The following is a 15,541-nucleotide window of genomic DNA, read 5'->3' as shown; positions in this document are numbered from 1 at the left end:
TAATAGATATTAGTAATCTAGAGATATTACATTTATAGTATACGGTATATGGAAGATGTGCATAAGTTATTTGCAAATACTGCACCAGTTTATATCAGGGACTTGAACATGCTCGAATTTTGGTATCCATGGGGTTCCTGGAACCAATCCCCCTCAGATCTCAAGGGATGATTGTACACAAACCCCTCATAATTCACTTACATTTTGTCCATCTTCCGGAGGGACAATAAGTCATTGTGAAGGGCTGTGTCTTCCAGGCAAAGAACATTCAAAACAACTAGGTTTTCATCATTTTATCTTAAGAAATAAAAGCCTTCTGTGACTCCTGCTTTGGTAAACTGTAAGAGGCCCAGAGTATACAGTACCTCAGCTAAATACCACCTTAGGGGTAAATTCCTTGTCAACAGAGCTAGAACCATATTTTGATTTTTTTTTAAAAAAAAAAACAGAAAGTTTCTATTTGGGCAGGTGGCAGTGGAAATTTTTAATGTTTGCAAAGCAAAAAGCACTATTGTCAGTAGATTGCCAAGCAATTATATTTAATGGAATTTGAGAAAATGAAGTTTGTCAGAATGACCTCAGAGTAGAGAGCACTTCTGATGTGAGGCTGGGTGAAGGCCAAGTTCCAGAATTTGAAGGGTTCATACGAGTTTAAATTCTTGAAATTTGATGGGCTCTTTGCTTCTTTTTCTGCCTATTCAATAGACGAAAGTGAGCAAAGCCTCTTTTGAGGGGTTCTCCACTTTGGGGAAACCATGCATTTCAGATGATATCCAAGGATGGCTTCAAGTCTGAAGTAAGCAGCATTATAACAATGAGCTCTTTGAACATTTTTTTTCTTGGTTTTGAGGAGCTTCAGATATCCAGACAGCTGCTGGAGAATCAGGCACCTGGAAGCTCCAATGGACGGGATAAGGCACCTGCTCGAGCTGTCTCCTCGACTTCCCTTTTCTGCAGCTTCTTCCAGCATCCAGGCTTCACTGCAGATCCTCACAGGCACCTGGGCTCATGGCTAGAAACCCAAATCTTCACTTGATGGCAGTGGTATTTGCCAGACCAGCTGAGGTGCAAAGCAAGGCATTTCTGAACCCAGAATCCATAGATCATAGAATCCATGGATCTAACTAAACTGCTGCCACCTGCCTCAAAAAGAGACCCCAGCCAGAGGTGCCATCCAGAGCTGAGAAGATGCTCGCCAGCCAAGAAGAGCAGTGCCTCTTCCAGTCATGTCAGGTGGTACAGGAGGGTGGAGGTATATCCGGCACCTTCTCACCAACTCTCCTTACAAAGACAAAGAAGACCAGCATGGCCTGTAACCATGGAAACATGGCCTTTGGCCACTGGTATCTCACTGGGGGTCAAGTGGTCCAAACAGGGATGCCTAATCCCTCTCACCCCAGTATAACTGGTGCCACTCTGCTTATTTATAACCAAGACTGCTCTGCAACTCTGAAGTGGCCACTCAAGGAAAATTCACCAATTCTAGCACTGGGAGACATGGACTAATGACTCCCAGTGGACCCTCAGTGGATCCTTGTCACACTGTTGTTGTTTTGGTTGGGAGGCGAGAGGCAAAATCACAGTGGGGTCAAAATGTTTTGTTTTGTTTTTTAACTCAACAGAAAATGAGTAATCATGAACTTATAAGACCAAAACCAACTTATAAGGCATATTGTGCAGCTGCACATCCCCACACCCCATCACACACACACAGACACAGACACACACACACAAAGACACAGACACACACACACACAGACACACACACATACACACACGATAGTCAACATCCACCCACTCAGTAGGCTGTTCCTATGCTCACTGCCTTCCACCTTAAAGATACTATTTTTCCAGCACATATTGTAGAACTCTTATGATAAATTGCCAAATTGTTTTCTTGTCCTTTACCCAGGAAACACACATAACTGGTCATTTCTTTCCATTGCATCTGAAACCATTTTATTTATGAATTAAATAATTCACTAACTCTATTGCCCTTGGGTATTTTCATTCAACATGCTGGCTCCTCCTTGTTGCTTTCCTCTGAGCCCCACCATGGACTTGGGTCCTTGTACTGCAGGGTCTGGCCCTGGCCCCAGTGATCCAGCAGGTGTCCACCAGGTGAGCACACTCCTGATACTGCAGTATGCTTCCCTGGGCCCATCTCTTCCAATTACATTAGATGCTGGTGCAAAAAACGATACAGATGCCACCATTTCTGCCTTGGCCAGGCCCTCAACCCATAGAGACCAACCCCAGCACAACCCGGCCTTCAACTTGCTGCAGCCAGGGACAGCCAGGTCCAGAGAGGTAAGCTGACTGCTCTAGCCCCACACTAAGGCGGTGGTGGAGCTGCAGCCCAGGTGTCCTGCCTTTCACCAGTCCAGGACCTTCACCAGGCCAGGTGTCTGCTCTAATGTCCCCTACCCTAAGCCAGGCACTGCAGGCCAGCAGCACCGGCACATCCTGCAGGGCCAGCCTGTTGGCTGGAAAGCCAGTCTTGCAAGTGGGTTCACGTGTTTGCTGCCCAGGCTTTCTGTTCCTCAAAACTACGACATATACTCAAAGGTAAGACACCGTGCGGACGCAGAGGAGCAGCCATCTGTTCTTTATAGGACGGAAGTTTTGTCGTAGCTTATCTTTTTCTTAAACATGAATATAAAAGAAATGACTGAGATAATTGAGTATTTCTAGAAATATGACATTTCCTATTTTCTAACAAGAAAGAAAACAGCCCCCATCCAAAGTCATCACAAGTCATCTACCTGTGGGCTGTGGGGTGTGTGTGTTGTGTGTGTGTGCAGTGTCTGTATGGTCGTGTGTGGGTGCATGGTGTGTATGTGCATATGTGTGTGTATATGTGAGGCGTGTGTGTGGTTTGTGTGTATGTGTGTGGTGTGTGTGTGCCTTTAACACATCTATGCTTGTGTCACATAAAAAGAGACAGCTCACTATCCAGATCAAATTAATAACTTTATCTATTTATGTCAAAAGAAATTCTTAAACTATTTTTCAAACCATTTAGATATTTACATGTAAGCCATCCATTCATAAGGTTTTGAAACAATTTTGAGAAAAAAAATCAACTTTTAAAGTTCAACTCCACATCAAAATCAATTTTTCAGTCTAAAGGTAAAATGAAATTCTACAATATTATAGTAGAATTGATATAGTTATTTTAATATAGTTAAAATAACTTTTGTATGATCTTTGCTCACAGTTACCAAAAGAATACAGCTCTGAGAAAATGAAAATTTAAGATATTTTTATACACTTTGTCAAGTGAAAAAAAATTAAGAATAAATTTTTGAGTAAATGTAATTTATGAAGACCACCAATAAAAGGCAGTAGAGCATTTACAAACAAAGCAAATGATTTATACCACCCCAAATATCATCAGATGCACAAACGGGAGAAATAAAATAATTTTTAAAGAGTCCTTGTGAAAACAGAGCTTTGTTCCAAAAGGGAAGCATATCAGGAAGGGTCCAGTGTATCAGGAAATAATGCAGTACTTTTCTGATCGTTAAATCTCCTATAAATAGCTCGCCATTTTCACTGTCAGTAAACGTACAACACTCCACAAGCTGAAACCTATATAACTTCGCTGGAGCCTTCACAGGTGTTTATGAATGGCGTAATCTGCTGGCTCACTGAATGCTGACGCTGTTGGAATAGCTCTGAGCAGTGGGCACCTAAAACCATTGCTTTTACATTGGGCCTCCTGATTCTTGCCCTTGGCACTTGGGTCATTTCTAAATATGGTCACTTCTTATCCTTTTGAAGTCTGTGCTGTGATGTGCTCTAAGGAGCCCGTCTTTTGGGGACCACGCTGGGGCCAAAGGCAAACCCGGTGCAGCCCACACAGCATTGCTTCCTGCTGTTTCAGAGCTGAATGTCAAGGCTGTGCTTGTCTTCAGATGGCCCACTGGCTCTTTAAAAACTGAACCCCTGCCTCCTGTCCCCTGCACTGTTCATATTCCTTCCTACAGTTTCCCCACTGTGGATCTGAGACAGAGAAGGTGGAGGACCAGGATATTGCCTTTTGAACCTGCTAAAGACCAGCAGCCTCCTTGAGTGACTGGGGTCCTACCCAGCTTTGACTTTAGGATAAGATAATTTAAAGGTGGGCAGCACCGTAATCAATACTCATTTGTATTTCTTTTAGGTCCAAATATCAAATACTTTTAAAATGGAAATTTAATGAAAATAGTCATTGTTCTTTGCTGTTGGATTTTTCTTTTCTATCAAGAGCATAGTTTCTTGTTCTTTCTTTTACGTCACCAAAAGAAAAAAGGAAATGTCAAGATACTTAGGGGAGTAAAAAAGGTGCTGCCAATGAGGCCCAGCTGAAAAGAATATAAACCTCCAGGCAGAGTAAGCTGCAGCCTTTCTGTGTGCATAGCCCCATTCGGTTATTTAGCAGCAAACTCAATGATGGACCAATTAGACATGCTTTGAGCTTTGAATTCTACTGTTGCTCAGGAACTTCCTCCATGTTTAAATTTTAAGTCCTTCATTAATTCACATTCTAAGCTGTTGCTCAAATAGTTTAATGTTTCCTAGATGATCAAAATTCACCAGACTTCTGTATTTTACAGTCCCTGTTCTCAGATTAAGTTGAAATATTTTTGAATTATAAGTCATATGTGCAATATCCTAATATCATCTGTAAGTAGGTATTTCTTTGAGAGGGGAAAATCTATAATACAGTATATAAATTTTCCAGGAAACTGGAAAACATTTGGGGGCTTTATTTTTAATTTAGAAAAAAATTACATCAAAGAGAATAATGCATCCTTTCCCAAACCCTAAACCTTTAGATTTTACTATTGGTATCTAGTCATATGATAAAGACGGCCCATTTCTATCTACCAGAAATCTTTTAAAGTAAGGATACCGGTAGAACTATTCAAAAATTCTAAATAATGCCAAATTAAGATTGTTTTCAGTTTAATAATTTTTCAATAAAATAAGTTCGAGGTTTTAAACTCAACATGGGCAATGCGGGAATTTGCACATGTGCGCCAACAGAGGGCCATGTGATAATTTGAATCAAACATGCACACACACTTTAGCATCTGGTTTTCTTTCTGCGTGATTTCAAACTTCTCCAGGACAGCAGAGGACAATGCCTGCGTTTATGTTCACATCACAGCACCATTCATGGCTGCTAATGAACAAGGAACCAAAACATGGATGGTACAGAGCCCTAATTAGTCATGCCATGCACCCCTCAACCCATCACTGCAACCCCTTAAATTTGAGGCAACACAAAGTAACCCAAAGACACAGACAAGCTCTGTGCAGATCCAGCCCTTTGACAATGAATACTACTGCTGATGCTGCCAGTAAGTCACAAACCTTACAGCAACAGATTGTCGACGCAGAGCCGTCTTATTTTTGTACATTCATCATTATTTTGCCACATTTGACCTTTCAAACTGGATGCTGGCCTTCCTTCTTTAAAAAGCAAAAGCAAAGTTCTAAGCAAAGTGATTAACACAAAAATTTAAAGTCATAAGTTTGAGAATTCTCCCTCAATTTGAAAACTACTCTGTTTAATACGACAGGTAGAAAAAGCTTTGCTAAGGTCTATTTGTCTATTTGAAATGCAGGCTTTTTAAAACAGCAATTATGCTAACACCCCAGAAGTAAACACAACCTCAAAGCTGTCAGGGATTTTTGGTTTGGTTTGTTTTTTTCTTTTTGTTTTGGCCCCTGGTTATATAATTTAAATAAGCAAAACAAGAAGAATATTCAGTACCTCTTAAAATAAACTCAACCAAATATGCATATATTATGCTCATCTATACCCCTTTGGTAAAATATAATAATCCATACTTAGAAGCTAAAATGAAGGTTAAATTAAAAAGCAGACTGAGAAGGTGAAGAAGCCCTCTTTTAACAACAATGGCCACATTCATCTGTAAGTACTTTTTATATAGTTAAAGGCAATCCACAAAGTTAAGTATTTCTGTTAATATTTTGGTTCCGAAATTACCAGATACTGCATTTTACCTGAGGATGTGTTCTATTTAATTTTTACACTGGAGTCTGCATCCAATATTTACCGAACAGACATCCTGGGGGTTTCTCGGTGTTATTGAGGACACCGTGGGAATAGAGTTTGTGTCTCATTTCTTTCTCAATACAAAGCCATGCCTTGGAGTGGCAGGATTGAAATACTGCAACTTCCATCCTTAACCCTGTCTGCTCGGCTGTGGAGGCTGTTAAAGCTCTGAGCTGCCCAACCGACAGAAGGAAATAACCGCGTGGCAGATTACTTGAACTGTGCTGAGCATTTTTCCTTAAATATCATAACATGCTTGCATAAGGGTGGAATTTTATTGACTACATCGTGATTTTATCATCTTTGTGTTGGAGGAAAAAACTCCTTTCCAGCCTGTGGCTCCAAGCGCAGCGCCCTAGTTCCCTTTTAGCACATTTAAATGGAAGACTACAGTCACCGGAAAAATAGTCCCAGAATTCTCATTCCGCTGCTGTAAACCAGAACCTTTCCTTAGGGAATGAAAGACAAACCCCAAGAAAACCTGGCCTGGGTGAGAAAGTAAAGCCCGTCGAAGAGAAAGCAGCACAGCATTTGGCCTGCTCTGCAAGGAGCTGGGAATTCTTGCTGCGGGGGGCAACAAGATACCCACCCTCCCGCCGGGGAAGACACAGCAGGAGTAGGGCCGCCACTCCGTGCATCTCTCCTCCCGGGGGCTGCCCAGGTCTCCCCAGCGCGTTTCCTAGATAGTAGGCAGGCCGGACCCCCGCTGCCCAGGGTTGGGCGCCCATGACACTGGCCAGACGTCTGGTAAGCCAGGTGGCAAAGGCGTGCCAAAAAAGTGGAGCCTAGGGAAAACCGGGACGGAGCAGGTCACCCGAGTGGTAAACCTTTTCCCAATGGATGCGGGGAAAGCGCATTTGTAGTTCCCTCCTCACCGCTGTCAAGCGAGCTGATTGCTAAGGAGTGCGCATTTGCTTGCCTCTAACGTGACAGTCGCGGGTGCGCCCCGCACCCCGGGCTTCAGGGAATGAAGGCGTCTGCCCCGAACTGGCCCCCACCGTGGCCCCAGAATCCCCAATCCCCAGGGCGGCCCGCGCCCGCACCCACCTTGACCACGTAGGTGACTCCGGGCCCCAGCACCTGGTCGCTGGCGTGCGGCCCTCCCCGAGGGGGCCTGGGCAACGGCTCGTCGCCGGGCCGGCCCTTCCTGGCGGCGCTCATGGCCGGGGCGCGGGGCGCCGAGGGCGCGCTGCCGTCCGGGGCAGCCAGGCTGGGCGCGCTGCAGCTGCCAGAGAGCCGCGCGCCCGCCCGCTCCCGGGCGGCCGACGACAGGCCGCGGAGGCCCGAGCTGGAGAGTTTCAGGTGGGACACCTTGTGGAGCAGGTGGCCCAGGCTGCCGGGCCCATCGTCGGGCGCCTTGCGCAGCGCCTCGCCGGACACCAAGTAGGGAGCCGCCGCCGGGGTCGCGCGCGCCGCCGAAACCTTGCCTCCGCCGCCGCTCACCGACAGGCTGTGGAGAAGGTCATCGACCGATGTCACCGAGTCATTCCTGAAGCGGTTGTACTTGGTGCGTGGAAGCATGCCCCTCCGTGGGCTCGCTGCATCCGCCCGGGCGCTGCTGGTGCCGGCCCCGGCGCGGGCTGCCGCGCATAGCAGGCGAGCCACTGTCCCCGGAGCGGGACGGAGAGTGGGGGCCCCGGGACAGCCTTCTGGAGAGCGAGAGCAGAGCAAGGGGATGGTGCCCTCTCACCATTAAAAGCCAGCACAGCAGCGGCCGCGCAGCCCCGGCCCGGGAGACCGCTGCTTGGGGTTGCACGTTTGCTTTGCAAAAGTCATAGTTGCCTCTGATGGAGCGCCCAGCTGCTTGGGGCTGCTCACAGCAAAAGCATGACTCACTCTGAGAGGAGACCCTTCTCAACAAAGGCTCGGTGAGCACTGCAAATCACTTCCTGTAGCAGAAAAAAAAAAAAAAAAAAAAAGGAAAAAAAGAAGAAAAAAACGACATCCACCCGCTGACAGAACACTAGAGCCAATCAATTCTCAAATTTCCTTTTTCTACCTTCCCAGATATTTCCTTCCAACCTTTGATTTTTCACCTTCCCATCCCCCGCAATCTGCATTTGTGCCAAAGGTAAATCCAATCCAGTTCCTTCAAATCGTCAAATGAACTTTCTGAAACCCATTATTCTGTTAGGTTTTGCTCGTCCCTGCTCAGCCCATCTGTGTGAGCCTGTAAAAGTGTCTAACAGCGATGCGTTAAAATGTGACGAAGGCTTTTTAAGAATCAGATCTTCAGCGAATCCTGATGAATCTTGACTTGGAAGGCAGCAGGAATTTTTAAATAGAAAAAAACAAAAAGGATATTCACCCCCAGGTGAACGTAAAATACCAATTTCCTGGGTTTTGCTTTCTCTTTTCAAATTAACAGAGCAGCGATGACAAGTGTCTTTGTGGCAATGCAGTTCCTCAAAAAAAAAAAAAAAAAAAAAATCTGCATATGAACTTCTGCACAGTGCCAATCAAGGGGTCTTCCCTGCTCATTTATAGCAGTCTTTCTCAGCCAGGGTTAAGTTGAATATCCACTTCCAAAAAAGAAGAAGAGTGCTTCTTTCACGAGTGGCAACAGGCTCCAGAAATCCATTCCAAAAAAGGGGCCGCATTTGAAGCTTTATTCCTACTGAATGTGTTTAAGCTCTGGAAAAACGCCTAAGAAATGCTACAAATACATTTCAATGTTCCTTCAGTTGCTGCTTGCAATCCTGCAGTCAGGAAGGAAAAAAATGCAGCTGTTCTTATTGCACATCAAATCCACAGGGGGGAAAATATGCCTTCTTTTCAGGAGTCAGGCTCGGGCTTGCAAGTAAAATGCACAGGCCTTCTTCCTCTCAGTTAGGAGAGCAAGGCTTTCGCTGTCCCCAGAGGTCTGCCCGAGACTGAAGCCCTCTGACTCTTGACCTCAGTGGGCTCTGCCAGGCTTCCTCATGCATTAGGATCACCTGCTCCACAGTGAAACACTCACTATCAAAGTTTCCCCGCAACTTCTGAGCAAGCGAATAAATTCAGCTCTAGCACACTCTCAGGTCACCCTGAGTCCTCTCACGCCCATGACCGAACATGTGGGGCACGTGAGGTCCTGAGTCTTGAACCCTGCTCTACGGAGCAGAATTTAATGAGCGCCACTCATGGCGGGCGAGCGGGTGAGGCCAACCCCTAGGACGCAAGAGCGCAGAGGAGCCGCGGCGTTCCCGGTACAGGAAACGCGTCCCCACAGCTCGCCTCCTGTGCCGCAGCCCTAGCAGAACAGCCACACGGCACTCATTTGTTCCCTTTCCCTAGCTTGCATAGCAACAGCAATTGCACACCCCATAGATGATTTTGATGGTTATCAGAGTCCTCCCCAGATCTGTAGCGAAACAGCCCTATCATTCCCAAAGCGAGATCTTCATTAGATGCAGACAAAAACAGCAAAATGTGAATGAAATGCTGTTTGTGTGAATGAAAAGGCTAGCGAGCGAGCCAGCGTTTCTGTGAATGAAGCAGGGCCTTGCAGCCGGTGCCAGGCAATCCCCTGGGCTCCAGCGGCCTCAGCCAATGAGCGGCCGCCCCGATGACTCATTCAACAAAGGCTTGCTCAATAGTGGAAGATTCCATTTCAATCAAAGGCGGGATCTTTTATCCAACGGCAGTGTGGGAAAAAAAAAAGAAAAAGAAAAAAAAAAAAACACCCAGCCGGATTAGAAAGATACCGGGAGGAAGAGGCCAGCTGCTATGGAGAGGAAAAGCTAGTTTTACAAGGGAATTCAAGATCCCTTGGTCAGGTCTAAGTGTGAAGAGGGTCTCTCTTGGAGGTGAGCTGTGCCCCTAAACTTTCATTCAGCCGTTCATTTACATCAAGGAGCAACCATGAATGTGCCAGTCGTTCAGCTTTTATTATGAATGTACATTGAATGCACGTTCAAAACCTAGGTTCCTAGCCCTTGATTCTTTTTTTGTGAAAGGCATGTAGAACACCTCTACACGTTCTGAGGCTCCAGGAAGGAAAAAAAATCCAAAGCTACGTACTTAACCTTTAGCCAACAGGAGACTTTTATTTCTTTTATTATGAGGCCAGTGGAGGGAAATTGGTCATTTTAAAATATAAATAGCAACATAAATTTACTATATATGAAAAGATACATAATCAAAGACGGAAATTAATATTCCAAGAACACAGTAGTACAGTAAAACCTCACTTACCTGGAAAATAGTATCAACATTTTGGAACGTAGCAGAAAGGTGGAAAAAGAAAAACCCGAAGGCCTCTCAGCATCAAAAGGAGGCTGTGCAGCCCACACAGAAGCTCACATACCCTACTCATGAGAAAACCCTTTGCCCTTTCTGGGGAGCTGTTCATGTTTATTTTAGACCCTGTAGCAGAAAGCCCACATATCTGCTTGATCAACATAGAGACAGATGAGAGAGGAGACCACTGGGACAGAAAATGCTAAATGTAAATGAAATTTTCTGTTGCTGGCTTGCTTGATAGCCATGGAAGGAAGCAGGAAAAAAAACCTCCATTTTAAAGTCAGCCTTGAGATTCACCAAAGCCAGGCAGTCTGGGGTAATTTACAAAGAGAGCCTTTCCAGTATGTTGTGGTTTTTCTTTTTTAAATCAATGCTTGAACACGTATTTGTTGTCTATGGCTGCCGTAACAAATGACCACAAAATCAATGGCTTAAAATAACACAATTTATTATCTTCCAGTTTGTAGGTAAGAAGTCCAAATGGGTCATGCTGGGATCCAGCAGTGGTGTGGGCAGAGCTGGTTCCTCTGGAGGCTCTGAGGGAGAATCCACAAATTTCTGAGAAGGTGCCATGAGCTGGGCCCTGGGGAAGGTGGTTTTGCCTTCTGGAAGGCAGAAAATCTGAATTTAATGCTATAACCTAGTTAAGGCTATGTGAATTTTGTAATATGTGTGAGATACAAAAACTTGACCAAAGGAGTGAGCTTGTCCTGAGGATGCAGAGGTGACCCCTGACCCCAGTGGAGGCATCCTCCACGTGGACTTCACAGGAGGAGACTGTGTGGGCAAGGGCTTCAGGCCTGAGCAGTCCAGAGTCTCCCAGAATCCCTGGTAGGTTGGTTGGGTTGGTGGGGAGGTCAGGAGGCTGGGCACTCAAAGAGGCTTAGAGGGGTGATGAGGTTTGGATGTGTGTCCCCTCCAAATCTCATGTTGAAATGTGACCCTCAGTGTTGGAGGTGGGGCCTGGTGGGAGGTGACTGAATCATGGGGGTGGATCCCTCATGGATGGCTTAGCACCATTCCCCTGGTGATAAGTGAGTTCTCGCTCTGAGCTTACATGAGATTTGCTTGGATAAAAGAATGTGGCGGCCTGGTGTGGTGGCTCACACCTGTAATCCCAGCACTTTGGGAGGCCGAGGTGATGGATCACCTGAGGTCAGGAGTTTGAGACCAGCCTGGCCAACAGGTGAAACCCCATCTCTACTAAAAATACCAAAACTAGCCGGGCATGGTGGCAGGCCCCTGTAATCACAGCTACTGGGGGGGCTGAGGCAGGATAATCACTTGAACCCGGGACGAGGAGGTTGCAGTGAGCCGAGATCGTGCCATCGCATTCCAGACTGGGAGAAAAGAGCGAGACTTTGTCTCAAAAACAATAAAAATAAAATAAAATAAAAATGTGGTGCCTCCCCTCTCACTCTCTTTATTGCTTCTGCTCACACCATGTGACACTCCTGCCCCGCCTTCACCTCCTGCCACAGTTGAGGCCCTCACCAGAAGCCAAGCAGATGCCAGCACCATACTTCCTGTACAGTCTGCAGAACCATGAGCCAATTAAACCTCTTTTCTTTATAAATTACCCTCTGGCATTCCTTATTAGCAATGCAAGAACAAACAGACACAAGGGGCTTGAGAGAGGGTCACATAGTCAGGTTTGCCTTTTATGGAGACCACTTTGATAGTGACTTGGGGTGGCTCTGGGAAGTTGAGAGGAGTGGGGGACAACAGGACAAGTTAAAAAGAACAAGGGCTTGAATGAAAGCAAGAGCAGTGGGGCTGGAAAGAGAGGGATGGATTCAAGATAGCTGGGAAGGTAAAGTATCTGTCTCCTTGATGAGGAAGTGTAAGAGAGAGCAAGGCTGGGTAGGCTGTCTGCAGCCAGAAGCTAAGACAGAGTTTGGAATGCAAGATGCTTATTAGAGATCAAGCTCCACAGAAAGCAGGGGAGGCTGCAGGATGGAGCAGAGGCAGAAGTGGGCCGTGACCCAGGCCCCACACACCTCGTCCTGCCGAGAGTTCTGGAGAAAGAGTGCCATCCACAGACAGTATCCCCTGGCCTGCAGGGCTCCTCATTCACTCTCACGCACTCCCTCACTCTCTCCCACATTCACCTCCTTAGTGTGGGCTGCCCAGGGAGGAACAGCCTCCAGCAGGTGGCACCCTGCAGCTGAGCACCCCCAGAAAAAGTTGATATGAAGGCTGTGTGCCCATGGCACACTGTAGCCCAGCCTCTCCCAAAGAGAGGAATGCCAAGTAAAGCCCACATTTCTAACTTCCACCATTGGGTTGAGCTGAGTGTTAGCCATGAGGATGAGGAGCATCCCCATGACAGGCAGGTCACGGGGAAAGGCAAGGGCTGGGCTTTGAACGTGTGTGAGGGGTGGGGATCTTCCATGTAGAGATGGCCAGAGCTGAAGAGCAGTCAGGGCTGGAAGTGGAAACTTGCAAATGCCAGACTTCCCAGGTGGGAGCTAAGAAAAAAAAAAAAAAGGTCAGAATTTGGAGGATAAATATGGAAACCTGGTTTGATGAATGTCATGGAGGAGAGTTTCAAGAGAAAAACCAGTGATAGTTAACAAATGCAATGATGACAGTCATAACCACCTTGACTGAGTGTCCCTAGGCACCAATGCATGCCTGCTATAGAGAGATATAGATAGATGGTTTACAGCCTGTTTTGAATGAAAAGAAACCAAGAATCAGAGGAGTTACAAAATGTGCCAGAGCCACACTGGGTGAGTGATATGGTTTGGATTTGTGTCCCTGCCCAAATCGCAGGTTGAATTGTAATCCCCAGTGTTGAAGGTGGGGCCTAATGGGAGGTGACTGGATCATGGGGGCAGTTTCTAGTGGTTAGCTGTCCCCCAGTGCTGTCTCATAATAGGATTCTCACAAGATTTGGTTGTTTAAAAGTATGCAGCACCTCCCCCTTTGCTCTCTCTTCATCCTGCCCCTGCCATGTAGATGTGCCTGCTTCCCCTTCACCTTCCGCCATGATTGTAAGTTTCCTGAGGCCTCGCCAGCCATGCTTCCCATACAGCCTGCAGAACTGTCAGCCAATTAAACCTTTTTTCTTTATAAATTACCCAGTTTCAGGTATTTCTTTATGGCAGTGTGAGAATGGACTAATACAGTGAGGAACTGACAGAATAGTCTTACTCCAAAGCCACGTTCATGACCCAGCATCACCCCTATTCAGACAGCTTGTGTAAGATACCTGCTGAGACCCATCCTTGGCAGGTGGTGATCAGCCATCACCCAACATCTTAACAATGGGGATGGAGAGGCTTCCGCTTAGGTAGCAGGATGGTGCCAGCTGAATGAGACCAGAAATGAATGAAAAGATCATACTTTCCAAAAGATGGAATGAAATGAAAGGTAGGACATAGGGTAGTAGCCAGCAGTACAGCAGAAGAGTACAAAGTAGGGGATGGAAGAGTTAGGAGTGTGTTTAGGGGCAGGCAGCAGAGCAGAGTGGGAGAAATCAATGCAGGAAGGAGACAGCTCAAGAGCGTGGGTAGCTCTTGCCCTGTGGGGATGGTGGGATATCTCATCCTCTGGAGGGAGGGAGGACTTGATGAGCAGACCATTCAGGGTCCAAAGTAGGAAACAGGAGTCCCTCCCCTCTGAAGTGGTTCAAAGGCAGAGACTTTAATATAACAGACATAAAGATGGGGTTAACATAGCCCCAAAGGATGGTGATATACCACGGATATATCACCTCTGAGTCACAAGACTCAGAGGCCATCTCCACCTCTAGGACCAAAGCAACAGAAAGGGAATTGAGTCACTGGAGCCAGTAGGATCCCAGCTGGAACTTTGGAGTGGAGGCTGTCAGAGGCAGCTGAAGTTTCAGAGGGCAAAAGTTACCGACAGAGAGGAGGCCGGAAAGAGGAAATACCCAGACTGTCTCTTTCCCTACTCTTATCTCCTGTTGGTGCCTCCCATTGGCCACATCCATGGGAAGCCAGAGGTCCAGGGAGCTTGGTGATGGGACCATGGGGAGAGGCAGCTCCCAGGCACAGAGCAGACTGGAAGGCTGAGGGGAAGTGCATGCTGAGTGTGCCTGCACGTCAATTTGTCTGTGGCGATGGTAGGAAGCTCAAAGCTTTTATGTCTGATTTGGACGTTACACCTAATTTTCACCATGAATAAAAGGCAGGGATGTACTTAAAAAGTGAGATGATTTCATTTCTGTAAGGCATTTGAGTTGCAGTTGAAGGTACAGAATGGCTGCTGAGGGTGGCAAAAAGTGCTGCCAATGCCTCAGGATAAGCAAGGGATTGCTGCATGGCACCATGAACCAGTCATAGAGAGCCCAGATATGGGCATCCATCTGCCTGTGTATGAAATGGAAGACAGTGAATCATTAGCTACAGGGTCCATTCTAGGATGAAGGCACAGGAGGGAGGGCCTGGAGGACACAGCCAGCAGGAGTCAGGAATGGATGTGGGGTGGAGAAGGATAGGATGGCCACTGAAGGAGGATCAAACGCAGGCACAGTGCTCTCAAGGCCCTGGGAAGATTGCAACCTGGGGCCTTGGGGTGCACATCATGGAGAGGTGCATGGGAGCAGGTCCCTAATGGTGCCTCTTGAGGTGTAGGTGGGGAGAAGGACCAGCCTCACCACAGTGATGGGGGGTGGGGAGTTCCAGTTTTGTTGAAGCCAGAGTTTGGAGTCATCCTGGGAGGAGGCTGAAACAGAAGAGAGCTTCTCCAGGACAATGTGGGAAGGGTGAGATGGCTGGGCACTCAGGGAAGAGCAAATGAGGGCACAAGTTGTTTAGAAGACAGAAGAGCCACACCTCATATTGACAGTAGAGGGAGGGGTTCCCAGGCAGACGGGCAGACGTACTCTTTGCAGGGACCCTCAGGTGACCACATGCCCATTCCCTGCTGTGGGAATGGAGAGCAGGACTGGATGTAGGAATACCTGTGGTTAAGAATAATCTGGAACAGGGCTCCCAGGAGTGGAACCCAATGCTTCAGCACCAAGGAGAGCTCCTCACAACTGGAGGCTGGGGCCAGGCTCCCTGTCCTCAGAGAAGGGCCTTGAGCCTCAGCCAGCTCCAAGGATGGGTCAGAGCGCTGGCTCACCAGCCCCCATCGCCCTCCATATTCTGTATTTCTAAGGTTCCAATGATCTAAGTTGCAAATTATCATCCCTCCCTCCAAGCAGCTTCAACTCCCCACACACATGTGAGAGTTGGGGTGGGGGCTACAGTTCCTCAAAGGCTACTGCTC

General features: G+C 47.0%; 1 protein-coding gene across 4 annotated transcripts in view; it reads right to left on the bottom strand.

Annotated features, from left to right (window-relative positions):
* The window catches only part of SHC3 (SHC adaptor protein 3), a 171,633-nt gene extending 162,086 nt beyond the window's left edge, over positions 1-9,547 (bottom strand). For 3 of the 4 annotated variants that reach the window (XM_054502226.2, XM_054502228.2, XM_063649672.1), the window contains exon 1: positions 7,121-9,547. In XM_054502226.2, the coding sequence (XP_054358201.1) occupies positions 7,121-7,594 (474 nt within the window). In that variant the 5' untranslated portion in view covers positions 7,595-9,547. The remainder of the gene's footprint in view (positions 1-7,120) is intronic. The other variant, XM_054502227.2, reaches the window with a different exon arrangement.
* Between the last annotated feature and the right edge of the window lie 5,994 nt (positions 9,548-15,541).

The sequence above is a fragment of the Pongo pygmaeus genome, chromosome 13, assembly GCF_028885625.2.
Source record: "Pongo pygmaeus isolate AG05252 chromosome 13, NHGRI_mPonPyg2-v2.0_pri, whole genome shotgun sequence".
NCBI classification, from domain to species: Eukaryota; Metazoa; Chordata; class Mammalia; order Primates; family Hominidae; genus Pongo; species Pongo pygmaeus.
The sequence above is the reverse complement of the archived record's forward strand: the minus strand, read 5'-3'. Positions and strand labels throughout refer to the sequence as shown.